The 17,315-nt window shown below is 41.5% G+C and overlaps 1 protein-coding gene and 1 long non-coding RNA gene across 12 annotated transcripts in view; one reads left to right on the forward strand and one right to left on the reverse strand.

The window, feature by feature from the left end:
- Positions 1–1,627, forward strand: part of LOC141276674 (uncharacterized) — a 34,614-nt gene extending 32,987 nt beyond the window's left edge. For both annotated transcript variants that reach the window (XR_012326591.1, XR_012326590.1), the window contains exons 3-4: positions 169–351; positions 518–1,627. This is a non-coding gene — a long non-coding RNA (uncharacterized lncRNA). The remainder of the gene's footprint in view (positions 1–168; positions 352–517) is intronic.
- Positions 1,614–17,315, reverse strand: part of PLAU (plasminogen activator, urokinase) — a 40,544-nt gene continuing 24,842 nt past the window's right edge. For 5 of the 10 annotated variants that reach the window (XM_073793423.1, XM_073793427.1, XM_073793426.1 and 2 more), the window contains one exon: positions 8,204–9,507. In XM_073793423.1, coding sequence (XP_073649524.1) covers positions 9,241–9,507 — 267 coding nt within the window. In that variant the 3' untranslated portion in view covers positions 8,204–9,240. Of the gene's footprint in view, positions 3,269–8,203; positions 9,508–17,315 lie in introns of those variants that run through there. The other 5 variants (XM_073793428.1, XM_073793422.1, XM_073793421.1 and 2 more) reach the window with 5 other exon arrangements.

Here is a 17,315-nt window from a genome sequence, read left to right on the forward strand (position 1 = left end):
TGTTTGTTGAAAAAAAATCGAACAGTATAGAAATATAACAATAACAGTTCCCATTTATGGAGTGTTTTCTCTGCATAAGACACAGTATTAAAGCACTTAATGTGCATCATTTCATTCACACTTCATAATATCCCTATGAAGCAGGTTTATTTTCATTCCCTTTTACAGATAAGAAGATTAAAGTTCATACAGGTGAAGTAAATTGCCCAAAGTCACGCAGCTAGTACACAGCAAGGCTGAGATTTGAACACAAGTGTTTGCTCTCTGAAGGCCGTGTGCTTAAGTATTACATACGCTACCTTAAAAAGTACAAAGAAGAGAGAGGTATCAACTCCACACCAGGACTCAAAGGTAACCTCTGCTATTGTCCTTCCAGACTTCTCTTTACATACATGTGTGTGGTGTTCATTTTAACCTGATTTTAGTAGAATAAAGTCTGGGGTTGGTTAGGCTTCTAGGAAGAGGGATAATGAGTGACCCACAGTAATTGATCCAGATTTCTCTTCCCCTTAAAAAGCTCTAGGTCAGGGAACGTTGGCTGAGTCCCAGGCCCTCTGCTGGTGTCCGAGAGGCTCAGATGTCTTCCTGGGAGTGTCATGCCAAGCACACAGTAAGCACTCAATTAATTCTCTCCAGGGGTACTGTAAGGGACAGATTTTTCTGGGATCCTTGGCCTCTGCTCCAGTGTAGGTATTTAGGAGCTGTGAGTGCCTTTCCTCTCCAAATGGTGCTGGTGCCAGTGTTGGAGCCAAATAAAAAACCAGCTGCCCCAGTGAGCCTAGAAGTGCAGACATGTCATCACTGTGGACAGCAAAATGAATGCTACCACTGCTGTCCTGGGACTGCCACTTAAAGCCCTTGCTGAACTTGTAATCCCAATCTTTCTCATGACTGCTTAATGAAGAAGGAAGCTTTGGGGACAGAGGTAGTCACAGCTGAGGCTGAATGTGTGTTGTGGGACTAGAGGGAACAGAGTGGGACCTGGATTCAGTAGCATTTCTAGAACTTACAGTCACTCCTGTCATCTGGTCCAGCCTGGCTTCAGGGGGTTGGAGAGTCACCCGTAGCCAACAAAAGGACTGACTTCAGGGGGCAGTGACATTTCCCTGTTTGGTCACAAGACCTTAGCTTAGCAAGCAGAGCAAATGCTTGTCACAATAAGAACTCAGGAAACCTATCTTTCCTTCCCACCTCCCGCTAACCAGTACCTCCCCTGCTACACACACAACCACACACATTCCCTTTAAAAAATTATAAAGTGGTGAATTTTATGTTGCAGAAATTTTACCACAATTTTTTTAAAGGTACCAACCCAAATTAAATATTCTATTTTCTCTCCTTATTCCTGTGTCTGCATATTCGTCAGGTTCTTTTTTTCCCCAAGCAGTGTAATATACATTGTGGAATTTGATCCTCTCAACTTGTGATATAATAAGAGTAGTTATCCTTAGTTCCCTAAACCAGGGATTACTAATTTTTTAAACTTTTTGTGGAAGTATAACATATATACAGAAATGTGCACACATCATAAATATACAGCTCTATAAATTTTCAAAAGCCAAACATTGCTATGTATCCAAAACCTAAATGAAGAAACAGAACATCACTAGCACCTCAGAAGCCCTCTTTTGACCCCATTGTAGCTACTAATCACTGAAAGGAAATCCCTATTCATAGATTAAATGCATAGATTAATTTTTCCTGTTTTTGAACTTGACATAAATGGAATTATAACTATGTATTCTTTTGTGTTTGATTTCTTCCACCTAATGTTATATTTGTGATATTCACCCTTATTGTTGTATGTAGTTATCTCATTGTTGGATAGTGGATTATGTGAATTCACCGTGGATTATTTATCTATTCTATTGTTGGTGGACATTTGAATTGCTCCTCATTTTTAGCTATTACAAATAGTGCCGCTGTGAATATTCTTATACGTGTCTTTTGTTGAACATATGTATTTCTAGAAATGTGATTGCTAACCATAGGGTACACATATGTTCAACTACGGCAGATATTGCCAAGCAGTTTTCCAAAGTAGTTGTACCAATTTACACTCCCATGAGAAATGAATGAGAGTTCCAGTTGCTCATATTCTCACTAACACTTAGTGTTGTCTGTCATTTTCATTTTGGCCATTTTGGTGGGTGTGTAAGGATATCCTATCGTGCTTTTCATTTGCATTTTCCTGCTTGTTAGTGAATTGAGTACCTTTTCATATATTTATTAGACATTTGAATATTTTAGGGACTCTTTAAAGTTTTATTTCTTGGTTATTAAAGTAATACAGCTAATTGAAGAAGGTTTGGCAAATATAGAAAGGAATCATGGTAGATTTGTACTATGTCAACTTAGCTAAATGTTCGAACTATGTTTTTCAGAATTGCTTTCCTTGTCTGGTTCTGGGCTAGGGTTGCCCACAAGAACATTTGCACAATGTCTGGAGAGAAGAAGCAAAACACCCATGTTTATGCTCAGGTGTAGAATCAGGCACTGTTGTAACTCACACACATTGTCTCAGTTCTGCTGGCTCACCTTGTTGGCCCTGGGATTAGCAGTTAGGCCCACAACTCCTTTGGTTCCCACCAAATCTCATCCTTCAGACTTTTCAACTCCTGGGCCAAATGTATGTTTAGCTCCATGACAAAGGACCCAGTAAGAGACTAACACAGCTTCCAATTCACCCTGTGGGCACCACATTTTTTTTTGCAAGTTCCAGTTTGACTTTGTTCTCCCATACTTCATGTCTAGCTACTCTTCCTGACCACCTGCCCCCCTGACTTCAGGCCCAGCACCAGAAGCATACACAACAGTCACATACAAGCTGTTTAACCAGCTCCCACAATTGCAAAATGTCAAATCTTTATAATAAACTTCTTTTTTTTATAAATTTATTTTATTTATTGATTGATTTATTTTTTTTTTGGCTGTGTTGGGTCTTTGTTGCCGCATGCAGGCTTTCTCTAGTTGCAGTGAGTGGGGGCTACTCTTCGTTGCGGTGCACGGGCTCCTCATTGCGGTGGCTTCTCTTGTTGCGGAGCACGGGCTCTAGGCGTGCAGGCTTCAATAGATGTGGCACATGGGCTCAGTAGTTGTGGCTCACGGACTCTAGAGTGCAGGCTCAGTAGTTGTGGCGCACGGGCTTAGTTGCTCCACGGCATGTGAGATCTTCCCAGACCAGGGCTCGAACCCATGTCCCATGCATTGACAGATGGATTCTTAACAACTGCACCGCCGGGGAAGTCTCTGGTTTTCTTCTTAATGCCTGTATCAGTCAGTGTTTAATCAGAGAAGCAGAACTACTAGGAATGGTGCAAAAAGCCTAAAGGCCTTCCCCTCCCCACCAAACACAGCTCCCCAGATGTCAGAGATGTAGTCCTTTGATTTAAGCATTACTATCTCAAGGTCTCTTTTAAAATATAAGCACTCCTGAGAGAGGTAACACCTGAAATCCTTAACTCTTCAGAATGAATGATCCCTCAGATGCAGTGATAAGTGAGTCGGTATCATAAAAGCTTTGGTTGAGAACAGGCTGGTCAGGGGACAGCCAGGGGGATGAGAAGCCAAAGGCAAACTTTGCCTCATTTGCAATTTGTCCCAGAGCCTCCTGGGCTCTGAGTTTTACAAGGACAAGATTCAACAGGGCTTTCCTGCTCAAGTCTGAAGCTTGGCATCGGCTCTGCTCCTTACTGGAGGGCGGACTCACCAGGAGGACAGATTTACTTCCCTGAGAAGAACAGAACCAGAGAGAAGCAACTGGAGATGGAGAGCATTTCAGAAACTAGTGGTGATGAGAAGAAACTGGTGACACCCTCCCTCCCAGCCAGTTCTGCCTGGCTGGTTTCTTAAAGAGGAACAAAAAGGGGATATTGTGGTAAATCTTTCTTGTTTTGTTTTATTTTTCTGTTCCAACGGCTAGAGATACTGTTGGCCTCTTTCCCCTTTTGCTCCTGTCAGCACCCTCCCAAGCAAAGGGGACAGTTACCCCACAGGTTGGCTACTGAGCTGGGACCTCCAGGCTGGCAGGGAGGCCACAGCCCAAAGCATAGGAGTGCCCAGGGGTAACATTATCCTGCCAGAGCTAAACAAGGAACCAAGTGTTTAGAATAACTTCAAGAAAGTCGTAGGCGTTTCCTCTGTCAGGGAAACAAGAAACCACAGTGAGATAATGGATAGCTATATTCAGGTCACAGATTATCAGCTGCCACTGCTGCTTCCTGTTCAGAACTCAATGAAACTTCTTTCTAGTCACTGGAGCTTCATGGATAATGCAAGCGTGACAACATTTAGTGCTGTGCGGCTTGGGAGCACTGCCTGGGGATCTGACACAACCCAGTGATGAATTATTTTTGGTGGGGGTGAGGCTTCAGGGACCTGTTCTTGGTGGGGTAAGTGGTGGATGAGAAGCAACAGTGAGAATAACTTTTGCCAAACTCAGTTTTTTTTTTTTCAGGCTCTTGGACTAAGAGAGTTTTGTGCATTATCTCATTCGACTCTTAAAATTACCTGAGGCAAAAAAGTGTTGGCAAGGATGTAAAATTAGACCCCTTGTACATTGTTCGTGGGAATGCAAAATGGTGCAGCCACTATGGAAAGCAGTGTGGAGGTTCCTCAAAAATTAAAAATAGAACTGCCACATGATCTAGCAATCCCACTCCTGGGTATCTATCCAAAAGAATTGAAATCAGAATCTCAAAGAGATATTAGCACTGCCATGTTCACTGCAGCACTGTTCACAATAGTCAAGATGTGGAAACAATCTAAACGTCCGTTAAAGGATGAATGGATAAAGAATATGTGGTACATATATACAATGGAATATTATTCAGCCTTAAAAAAGAAGGAAATCCTGGGTTTCCCTGGTGGCGCAGTGGTTGAGAGTCCGCCTGCCAATGCAGGGGACACGGGTTCGTGCCCCGGTCCAGGAAGATCCCACATGCCGCAGAGCGGCTAGGCCTGTGAGCCATGGCCGCTGAGCCTGCGTGTCTGGAGCCTGTGCTCCGCAACGGGAGAGGCCACACAGTGAGAGGCCCGCATACTGCAAAAAAATAAAAAAGGAAAAAAAAAAAGAAGGAAATCCTAAAAACATTTGACAACATGGTGGAGTCTTGAGGACATTATACTAAGTGAAATAAGTCAGTTACAGAAGGACAAATACTCTATGATTCTACTTATATAAGGAATTTAAATAGTGAAACTCATAGAAGCAGAAAGCAGAACAGTGCTTGCCAGAGGCAGGCTGTAGGGGAAAATGAAGAGCTGCTAATCAATAGGTTTAAGGCTTCAGTAATGCAAAATGAATAAGTTCTAGATCTGCTGTATAGCATCATGACTATAATTAACAGTATTGTACTACACACTTAAAAATCTCTGAAGAGAGTAGATCTCATGTTAAGTGTTCTTACCAAAATAAAATAAAAATAAAAATTTAATTTAAGAACTACCCTGTGAGAGGGATACTGTTATCCCCATTTTATGGATGAGACAAGGGAATCATAAATGTTAAGTAACTTGCCCAGAAGCCACAGTAGTAGAACTAGGAACTAGAATCGAGACTTCTCGGGGCTTCCCTGGTGGTGCAGTGGTTGAGAATCTTCCTGCTAATGCAGGGGACACGGGTTCGAGCCCTGGTCTGGGAAGATCCCACATGCCGCGGAGCAACTGAGCCCGTGAACCACAACTACTGAGCCTGCGCGTCTGGAGCCTGTGCTCCACAAAAAGAGAGGCCGCGATAGTGAGAGGCCTGTGCATTGCAATGAAGAGTGGCCCACGCTTGCCACAATTAGAGAAAGCCCTCCCACAGAAATGAAGACCCAAAACAGCAAAAATTAATTAATTAATTAATTAATTTTAAAAAAGTCTCCATTCTTTATTAAAAAAAAAAAAAGACTGACTTCTCTGCCTCTCCCTCTCCCTCTGTCTCTCACAGTACTGTATTGCACTGTCCCTTACATATACTTAATATACATATACCCATGTGGCCACCACCCAGATCAAAATCAGAGCACTTCCATTCCTTTATGCCCCTTTCCAGCAAATACCCACTCCCTCTAACTTCCAAGGTAACCAATATTCTGACTTCTATCCTCATAGATTTGATTAGAACTTCAAAATCAAATTCTTGATCCCTATTCTTGAACTTCATATGAATGGAATCATACTCTTGTTTCTGGCTTCTTTTGCTCAATACAGTACGTCTAAGATCTATCCACATTGTTGTATGTATCAGGAGTTTGTTCCTTTTTATTGCTGAATAGTATATGATTTTATGAATATACCACCTAATTTATTTATCCATTCTCCTGTTGATAAATATTTAGGTTGTTTCCAGTTTTAGGTCATTTTGAATAATACTATCATGAACATTTTTCTTAGGTAGGAATATATTTAACATTATTAAATACTGCCAAATCATTTAGTTTCTCCATGTCCTTGTCAACACATGGAATTGTCAGTCTTTTCATTTTAACCATTAGAGTGAGTGTGAGAAATACCTCTTTCTGATTTCAGAGCCTGTGCAGCATCATCAAGCTCTGGATCTGAGCAACTGCTACATCCATGGGTCTCTGGCTTGGGTGGGAACAAGTGGCCTAAGTACCACTTACATGCTGGCAGCAAGAATGGAACGTGGCTCCCCAGGACAGCTGGTTTCCAGGAAGCTGCCTCCTCCATCATTTCTGAGGGGTATCCACCAACTTCAAGATTGAGTGTGCATATGTCATTTTCTAGGAAAAGCTCTCTTAGAGAAAGCTCTCCTGTGGCTTCTGGTACAAGGGTGTGCCAAGTGTGTGGCCAGTGTGGTCAGAGCCTACTGTGATGTTGGCCTGTTCTTCTTTGCTAACAACTTGGAGTGGTTCAAGCCAGAACATCAGAACGCTCTCAAGGATAGGGCCTGGCCCAGGAAGCACTGTAGCCTGAAGCATAAAAACCCTAGAACTATGTTGCAGCTTGGCCTCCTCTTGTAATGTGGACTTGGGCAAGTCATTTAGCCTTTCTGTGACTCAGTTTATTCAATTATTAAATGGGCAGCTATATAGCTGCTCTATAGCTCACACAAGGTTCTTCAGAGGCTTCTTACTCTTCCTAGGGTGTCTTTCTCCAGCCCATCTTCTTCCCATATCCTCTGTGTCTCCACCACACTGACCAATTTAATGTTCATGAGCAGGATAGCCTCTTTCACTCCTCTAGATTTTTTTTTAAATTAATTAATTTATTTATTTTTGGTTGTGTTGGGTCTTCATTTCTGTGCAAGGGCTTTCTCTAGTTGTGGCAAGCAGGGGCCACTCTTCATCGCGGTGTGCGGGCCTCTCACTACCGTGGCCTCTCCTGTTGCGGAGCACAGGCTCCAGATGCGCAGACTCAGTTGTGGCTCACAGGCCCAGTTGCTCCGCGGCATGTGGGATCTTCCCAGACCAGGGCTCGAACCCGTGTCCCCTGCATTAGCAGGCAGATTCTCAACCACTGCGCCACCAGGGAAGCCCACTCCTCTAGATTTTTATAAAAGGTGTTTTCATACAAGGTATTCTCTTCCTGTGGAATACCCTTCCTCACCTTGTCCAAATGGCAACCACCTCCTCATTCTTTAAGACTGAGCATAAGCACCATTTCCTCTGCGAAACGCTCCCTGGTCATTCTTTGACTCTCCTGGCAGATGGAGACCCCCATAACACTTAGTGTTATACATCTTCTCACATCGCACTGTTTTCTTATGAGTCTTCTCCACTAGACCATGAGCTACTTAAGAAGAAAATCCTCTGGGGAATTCCCAGGAGGTCCAGTGGGTTGGGACTCGGCGCTCTCACTGTGGAGGGCCCAGGTTTGATCCCTGGTCAGGGAACTAAAATCCCACAAATCATGCAGTGTGGCCAAAAAAAAAAAAAAAAAAATAAGGCAAAGGATTTGAATAGACATTTCTCTAAAGGAGTCATACAAATGGTCAATAAGCACATGAAAAGATGATCAGCCTCATTAGTTATTAGGGAAGTGCAAATCAAAACTAAAAAAGTTAGGTGCCACTTACTAGAATGGCTAAATTAAAAAAAATTCTTTTTTACTTTAAAAAGTGAAGAAAAACTTCTAGCACTGTGTCAGGCTGATAGCGGTTGCTCAGTAAATATTTACTGGATGAATGAATAAATCTTGAATGAAAAGGAAGTACGGAAATAGTAAAAAAAAAAAAAAAGGAAATTAACCCTTTATTATTATATATATAAAAGAAATATATACATATTGCAAAATATTCAAGCAATAGAAATAAATGTTTCCCTTAATCCACCCCATACTCAGGGATAGCTCTATAAGCAGTTTGCTCTGAGACCTTTTTCTATACATATACAAATTTTTTCTCAGATTTTCTGAGCCTGTTTTTTACTTATTATATTATAAACACCCGTTAGTAATTTAAAAAAATTTTAGTTTATTTTATTTATTTATTTTTGCCTGCGTTGGGTCTTCATTGCTTCGCGTGGACTTTCTCTAGTTGTGGTGAGCGGCGGCTACTCTTTTTGGCTGTGCGTGGGCTTCTCATTGCAGTAGCTTCTCTTGTTGCAGAGCATGGGCTCTAGGCATGCGAGCTTCAGTAGTTGTAGCACGCGGGCTCAATAGTTGTGACTCGGGCTCTAGAACACAGGCTCCGTAGTTGTGGCACACAGGCTTAGTTGCTCCGCGGCATGTGGGATCTTCCCAGACCAGGGCTTGAACCCATGTCCCCTGCATTGGCAGGCAGATTCTTAACTACTGTGCCACCAGAGAAGTCCCTTTTAGTAATTTTTTAAAAAAATACTATTCAAACAGAAGTTGAAAGAACAAGTCTCAGACTTGGTAAATAGGTCAGGGAGAGGAACCTAAAGAGTGAGTTTTCTTTTCCGTTCACCCCTCTGAAAATCCTAAAAAGTCCCTTGTTCATCCATTCCTTTATTCATTTTAATTACAAAACTCACATCTGTGCACTGTAATAAATTCAGACAATACAGAAATGTATAAATAAAAACATAAACGTCTTCCATATATGTAAGTATATATGTGTGTGTACAATTTTAAAAAAGAAAAAGAAGGCTGTACTATTTGTGTTCTGTAACTTGCTTTTTTCACCTAGTAGCTCATGGACATCTTTCTACATCAGTAAATATATATCTACCCCGTCCTTTTTGATGCTTGCATAGTATTCCATTAAATGATACACCATGATTTAGATGTTTTCTACCTTCGGCTAATGCAATATATCTGTTCCATAAACACTTACTGAGCACCAATAGGAAAGATTAAATAACAGTGTGGACCTTGCAATGACAGGTTTATCCCAGGATGCTGTGGGAGCCCAGAGGGGACACACAGACTGGGACGCCTGTATTTGACAGCAGCACCTGCAGTAACAAGAGTGGAACTTGAAAGCGTGACTCGAAAAGGCCAGCTGCCCAGCACTCTTCCTCCCACACAAGTCTTGCATTTCATTGGCTGGAACAAGGCAGGATCCAGGACCCCCAGAGAGAGCTTCTGGAACGTGAGCTGAATGGAACAAGTATGATTTGCTTTAGATGAACAGATTGGTTTTACAGAAACAGGAAATTTCTCTCATACTTTAAGTCCTAAAATAGAATAAATATGCTGAGATGCACAGGGATTTGGGGAATTTGGTTAACTTTGTGAAGTACATTTTTGAAGTGTATTTTGAATCTGGCAATCTCAACGTGAGCTGTTACACACTTCTCAAAAAGACTCGTATTGAAAATCAAGGCATGGCCACAATCAAGGAATGTTCACACAGTAATAGAGTGGAGGGAAGAAAACACCTCTAAGCATTGCTGGTCTCAAAGGTACAGGAAATGGAACCCTTCCTGCTCTGTTAGGGAGACTGTAAATCAGGCAGCCTAGAGGACCAAGCACGGCCTGGCCCAGCCTTCCTCCTTAGCCTCGCTTCTGGATTATTTCCCTGACACTGGCCCTCATGTTCCTCCAACTCAGCACACTGTCCACCTCAGGGCCTCCAAACAGGCCTTCCCTTTGTCTGGAAGGCCCCTTATCTCCCATTTATCTCCCGGACCCCCACTCTTCCTATTCTTATTCATCCTTGAATTCTCAGCCTGATGGAGGCTGTCTCTGAACCCCCAGTATAAATTAGGTTCCTCTGTCTACATTCTCCAACAAACTTTTCTTTTCTTTCAGAGAAGTTACAATTGCAATAATATTGGTTTGTGTGATTATTTGTTTAGTGATAACGTCCTCTACTAGGAACTCTGTCTGTTTTATTCATAGCTGAATTCCTAGGGTCTCATAAATGTCTGATGCAAAATAGTACCCAATAAATATTTGTTGAATGAACGAATGCCTTTACAGGGCGATTTCTTTCAAAATTGTAAATGTGTGACTCAATAGTCCCACGGAAAGAATCTCTCCCACAGAAATAGCATGACTGCCCAAGATACAGGTGCAAGTATGTGCATAGATGCATTTGTATTAGCAGAGGCTTAGAAAATGCCTACATTATGGTACATCATTCAATGGAATACTATGTAACCATTCAAAGGAATGACAAATATATACATTTACTGATATGAAAAATTTCAAGGGAGAAATGAATCGGTGGAGCACAGAGGATATTTAGGGCAGTGAAATTACGCTGTATGATATGAAAATGGTGAATATATGTCACTATACATTTGTCAAAACCCGTAGAATGTACAACACCAAGAGTGAACCCTAATGTCAACTATGGACTTTGGGTGATTGCGATGTGTCAGCACAGGTTCATCAATTGTAACAAATATACCGCTCTGGTGGGGGATGTTGATACTGGAGTAGGGAGTATATGGGAAATCTCTGTACCTTCCACTCAATTTTGTTGTAAATTTAAAACTTTTCTTTAAAAAAGTCTATTTTTGAAAACGTGCTTGAGCCATATATGGGGGATTTCTACTTTTTTACTTACACATTCATATTTTCTAAATTTGTTAGAGGGCACATCTATTAATTACTTTTGTAATTAAGAAATACTAAAGATCAAAAGAGAAAGGAAGATAAAAACCTTCCACAAAGTAGGCATAGAGGGAACTTACCTCAACATAATAAAGGCCATATATGACAAACCCACAGCCAACATCGTTCTCAATGGTGAAAAACTGAAAGCATTTCCACTAAGATCAGGAAGAAGACAAGGTTGCCCACTATTACCACTATTATTCAACACAGTTTTGAAAGTTTTAGCCACAGCAATCAGAGAAGAAAAAAAAATAAAAGGAATCCAATCAGAAAAGATGAAGTAAAACTGTCACTGTTTGCAGATGACATGATACTATACATAGAGAATCCTAAAGATGGTACCAGAAAACTACTTGAGCTAATCAATGAATTTGGTAAAGTAGCAGGATACAAAATTAATGCACAGAAATCCCTTACATTCCTATACACTAACGACGAAACATCTGAAAGAGAAATTAAGGAAACAATCCCATTTACCACTGCAACTAAAAGAATAAAATACCTAGGAATAAACCTACATAAGGACACAAAAGACCTGTATGCAGAAAACTATAAGACACTGAGGAAAGAAAATAAAGATGATACAAACAGATGGAGAGATATACCATGTTTTTGGATTGGAAGAATCAACGCTGTGAAAATGACTATACTACCCAAAGCAATCTACAGATTCAATGCAATCCCTATCAAATTACCAATGGCATTTTTCACAGAACTAAAACAAAAAATTTCACAATTTGTATGGAAATACAGAAGACCCCGAATGGCCAAAGCAATCCTGAGAAAGAAAAACAGAGCTGGAGGAATCAGGCTACATGACTTCAGACTATACTATAAAGATACAGTAATCAAGACAGTATGGTACTGGCACAAAAAGAGAAATATAGATCAATGGAACAGGATACAAAGCCCAGAGGTAAACCCATACACATATGGTCAACTTATCTTTGACAAAGGAGGCAAGAATATACAATGGAGAAAAGACAGCTTCTTCAATAAGTGGTGCTGGGAAAACTGGACAGCTACATGTAAAAGAATGAAATTAGAACACTTCCTAACACCATACACAAAAATAAACTCAAAATGGATTAAAGACCTAAATGTAAGGCCAGACATTATAAAACTCTTAGAGAAAAACATAGGCAGAACACTCTATGTCCTTTTTGACCCACCTCCTAGAGAAATGGAAATAAAACCGAAAATAAATAAATGGGACCTAATGTAACTTAAAAACTTTTGCACAGCAAAGGAAACCATAAACAAGATGAAAAGACGACCCTCAGAATGGCAGGAAATATTTGCAAACGAATCAGTGGACAAAGGATTAATCTCCAAAATATACACGCAGCTCATGCAGCTCAATATCAAAAAAACAAACAACCCACTCCAAAAATGGGCAGAAGACCTAAATAGACATTTCTCCAAATAAGATATACAGATTGCCAACAAACACATGAAAGGATGCTCAACACCACTAATCATTAGAGAAATGCAAATCAATGCATTTCTACAAATGCAAACTACAATGAGGTATCACCTCACACTGGTCACAATGGCCATCATCAAAAAATCTAGAAACAATAAATTCTGGAGAGGGTGTGGAGAAAAGGGAACGCTCTTGCACTGTTGGTGGGAATGTAAATTGATACAGCCACAATGGAGAACAGTATGGAGGTTCCTCAAAAAACTAAAAATAGAACTACCATATGACCCAGCAATCCCGCTACTGGGCATATACCCTGAGAAAACCATAATTCAAAAAGAGTCATGGGGCTTCCCTGGTGGCACAGTGGTTGAGAGTCCACCTGCTGATGCAGGGGACACGGGTTCGTGTCCCGGTCCGGGAAGATCCCACATGCCGCGGAGCGGCTGGGTCTGTGAGCCATGGCCGCTGAGTCTGCGCGTCCGGAGCCTGTGCTCCACAACGGGAGAAGCCACAACAGTGAGAGGCCCACATACCACAAAAAAAAAAAAAAAAAAGGAGTCATGTACCACAATGTTCATTGCAGCTCTATTTACAAGAGCCAGGACATGGAAGTAACTTAAGTGTCCATCGACAGATGAATGGATAAAGAAGATGTGGCACATATATACAATGGAATATTACTCAGCCATAAAAAGAAACAAAATTGAGTTATTTGTAGCAAGGTGGATGGACCTAGAGACTGTCAAACAGAGTGAAGTAAGTCAGAAAGAGAAAAACAAATACCATATGCTAACACATATATATGGAATCATAAAAAAAAAAAGAAAGGTTCTGAATAATGTAGGGGGAGGACAGGAATAAAGACGCAGACATAGAAAATGGACTTGAGGGCATGGGGAGGGGGAAGGGTAAGCTGGGACGAAGTAAGAGAGTGGCATGGATATATATATATATATATATATATATATATATATACACTACCAAATGTAAAATAGATAGCTAGTGGGAAGCAGCCACATAGCACAAGGAGATCAGCTCTGTGCTTTATGTCCACCTGGAGGGGTGGGATAGGGAGGGTGGGAGGAAGACGCAAGAGGGAGGAGATATGGGGATGTATGTATATGTATAGCTGATTAACTTTGTTATACAGCAGAAACTAACACGCCATTGCAAAGCAATTATACTCCAATAAAGATGTTAAAAAAAAAGAGAGAGAAAGGAGGAATAAACACTATCAGTCTATACATACAGTCCACACTCTGCATCCCACACATGCCCAGTAACAGGCAGAATGTGAACATGCTCATAGCTCTCTGACCACCAATAAGAGTATCAGTGCTTCTCCCTGAACACCCACAGGACCACGCATTTTCACCGATGACCTCGCAGAGGGAGAGGAAGGCTGCTCATCTGCAGATTTGCTCAAACCTGGCCCTGGGAGAAATGGAGCCTGGGACCCAGTGGGGGTTGGAATCTGTGCAAGACATCCAGGGAAGTTTCTGTGCCTGGCACCCTGTTCTTTCAGGCAGACCCAGATGAGGTATTTTTCTCATAATTATAACATTTACACATTTTTATTTTAAAATATTCAGACAATACAAAAAACTATAAAGAAAAGAATCAATAACCTATAGCATCCACATCCTAGTTATAATATGACCTAGAGTTAATAACATATTGGTGTAAATTCTCCCGAACTTTAAAATTCACACCTTTATAAACACATATATATGCACATATATATGTGCATATAAACACATATGTATGCATACATCTTAGATATAATATATACCTGATTGATATATTTACTTATTTCCATTTCATTTTAAATGCCTTTGGACTGGAGCTTTTACCTTTTAAAAAATTTTATTTTGAAATAATTTTAGATTTACAGAAAATTTGCAAAGAGAGAGTTCCTGTCTGAACTTCACTCACCTTGCCCTAATATTAACACCTTACATACACCTAAGAATGATCCACTTGTCAAAACTAAGAAATTGGGCTTCCCTGGTGGCGCAGTGGTTGAGAGTCTGTCTGCCGATGCAGGAGACACGGGTTCGTGCCCCGGTCCGGGAAGATCCCACATGCTGCGGAGCGGCTGGGCCCATGAGCCGTGGCCGGTGAGCCTGCGTGTCTGGAGCCTGTGCTCCGCAACGGGAGAGGCCACAACAGTGAGAGGCCCGCGTACCACCAAAAAAAAAAAAATCTAAAACAAAACTAAGAAATTAACATTAGTACTATAAACGTAAATTCAGACATTGTTCAGATTTTTGTGTACTTATGTCCTTTTTCTGGTCCAGGTTACCACATTGCATTGAGACAAATAAGTTTTTACAAATTTCACCTGCTTCTTAAATTGCTCCCTTTCTTTCCCCACATGTAGCACTAACCTGGGGTCAGAGTGCCTTCCTTCATTTTTCTATCACCTTGCTTTCAGGCCAATCATTTGCTTTCCTTATGTGCTTCTCCAAAGACTGCCTTTAAGGACCCCATAGATATGAGGTCTCCATGAAGATTCCTTTAGTCAAACAAATCCTGCTCACTGCCCCGTCTCTGCATAGACTGATTCCAGGAGCCAGAGGTTTGCCCATCAGGAGACATCTCACCCAGGACAGGACTGGATCCACTGTGTTCTGGCTTCCCTCAGTGTGCATCTTCCCTATACTTTCCACTGTAATTTCACTCCATGACTTCCCTGGGCATGTCACCTGCGGGCCTAACACTTTACCTGCTTTCTCATTCATACAATCCCTGCGTCACCTTAAAATGCCTCCAAGATGCCTGAAGCATTTTGTGATGATCTTTGTGGTCCTTCCTTTGAAATGTCTATCCAAACTTTATATAGCCACCAACTCTTCAAATCATTAGGGGAAGCTCCAGATGCCCTTATTTTTTATTTTTATTTTTTGCGGTACGCGGGCCTCTCACTGTTGTGGCCTCTCCCGTTGCGGAGCACAGGCTCCAGATGCGCAGGCTCAGCGGCCATGGCTCACAGGCCCAGCCGCTCCACGGCATGTGGGATCTTCCCGGACCGGGGCACGAACCCGTGTCCCCTGCATCGGCAGGCGGACTCTCGACCCCTGCACCACCAGGGAAGCCCAAGATGCCCTTATTTTTGACCATCTGTATGAAAAAAATTTTTTTTAATAATTTTTTTTTTTTTTTTTGGCTGCGTTGGGTCTTCGTTGCTGTGCATGGGCTTTCTCTAGTTGTAGCGAGCGGGGACTACTCTTCACTGTGGTGCACGGGCTTCTCATTGCAGTGGCTTCTCTTGTTGTGGAGCACCAGCTCTAGGCACGTGGGTTTCAGTAGTTGTGGCATGCGGACTCAGTAGTTGTGGTGCACAGGCTTAGTTGCTCTGCAGCATGTGGGATCTTCCCAGACCAGCGATCGAACCTGTGTCCCCTGCATTGGCAGGCGGATTCTTAACCAGTGGCCCACCAGGGAAATCCCTGTATGAAGATTTTTGACAGCAATTTATTTTATGTCTCTGGCACAGAGAGTTGGACAAATCTCTTCAGTTGATGGTACATCATTTTGTCATTAGTAGATAGGTGCCCTCTCCTATTTTTTTCCCATTCATTCCCCTAACCATCTATTTTTCTCCCCACCCTATAAAGGGCACTCACTATAATATGTGTAATGTATGTCCACAGGTATATTGGTATTCCTAAAAGATACATAGTGCTCTTTTATGGATAGATGTGACTTCAGTCTACGTAAATGTTATTGTACCATAGATCTTATTGTATTTCTTCTTTACATGACACATGTTTTTAAGATTGATGTGTGGCTTTAAGTACCTCTGGTTCATTGTGTCTGGTGGCTACACAGTACTTCCAAGCATGTATCCACACATTTCACTGCTCCATTTCTCCAGGGATGACACCCAGGTTTGCCTCCACACACAATCTGCTGACAAATATACTTGTTTATGTTCCATTATAGGCCTGTTTGAGAGTTTTGGGCGAGCAATATACCCAAGAGTGGGATCATTGGCCTTTTGGGTATAACATATTTAATTCATGAAATAGAGTCAGATGGCTTCTAGAATTGTTCTACAAGTTTATACTCCCACCAGCAATGGTTCCGTTTTCTCCACATCCTTGCCAACACTTGGTAAGTGATATATGACTTGTCTAACTTTTGCCAATCTAATGATGCAAAGTGATATCATGTTTTAATTTGCATCGCTCAGAATGCTTCTAAGGTTAAGCATATCTTTACAAACTTGCCAGCTCTTCTGATTTCCCTTCTATGATTTCCTAATTTATCCATTGCTCACTTTTCCATTGGATTTCTGGTCTTTTTTCTTGTTGATCTTTGGGAGTTTCCTGTACATTGAAGGTAGTAATCCTGAGTCTGAGCAAATCTGATTCCTAGATACAGACTGCTCCAGAAATAGGTTTTTTCAATTACTATAAATATGGTTTTCCTCTTTACTATCCATTGATAAAGCCAACCACCGTTTTGTGGTTGAGCCACCATCTCCGTTCTGTGAAATCCACAACTGTGACAAGGCCCTGTACCATCAAGCAGCCCGGGCTGACCCGGGCATATGAGTAGAGGAACGGCATGATTTCAGAAACCCTGGGTAATATACAAAGCAAGAGAAACAGGCAGAACTGGGAGAGGCTGCTACCACTAGTGACTTAAGACCCAAAGTTCACACATAAGTGTTCTTAGTCCATATGAAACTCAGCTGCTTTTTCTACAGTTTAAAGTTTCCATCTGCAATGTTGAATGAGAAACAGAGTGAAGGGGGAAAGCAAGCTGTTGGGGTATAAACGGCTTTACTCATGATGACGACAACCTCTGTGTGTTTGAAGTGAGCCTTTGCCAGACCTAAAAGGCTCTATTTTCTCAATAACCTGATACCAGCTTCTGTCACTAGCCACGGCAGCTGCACTAA

Source organism: Tursiops truncatus, chromosome 16, assembly GCF_011762595.2.
Source record: "Tursiops truncatus isolate mTurTru1 chromosome 16, mTurTru1.mat.Y, whole genome shotgun sequence".
In the NCBI taxonomy this organism is placed as follows: Eukaryota; Metazoa; Chordata; class Mammalia; order Artiodactyla; family Delphinidae; genus Tursiops; species Tursiops truncatus.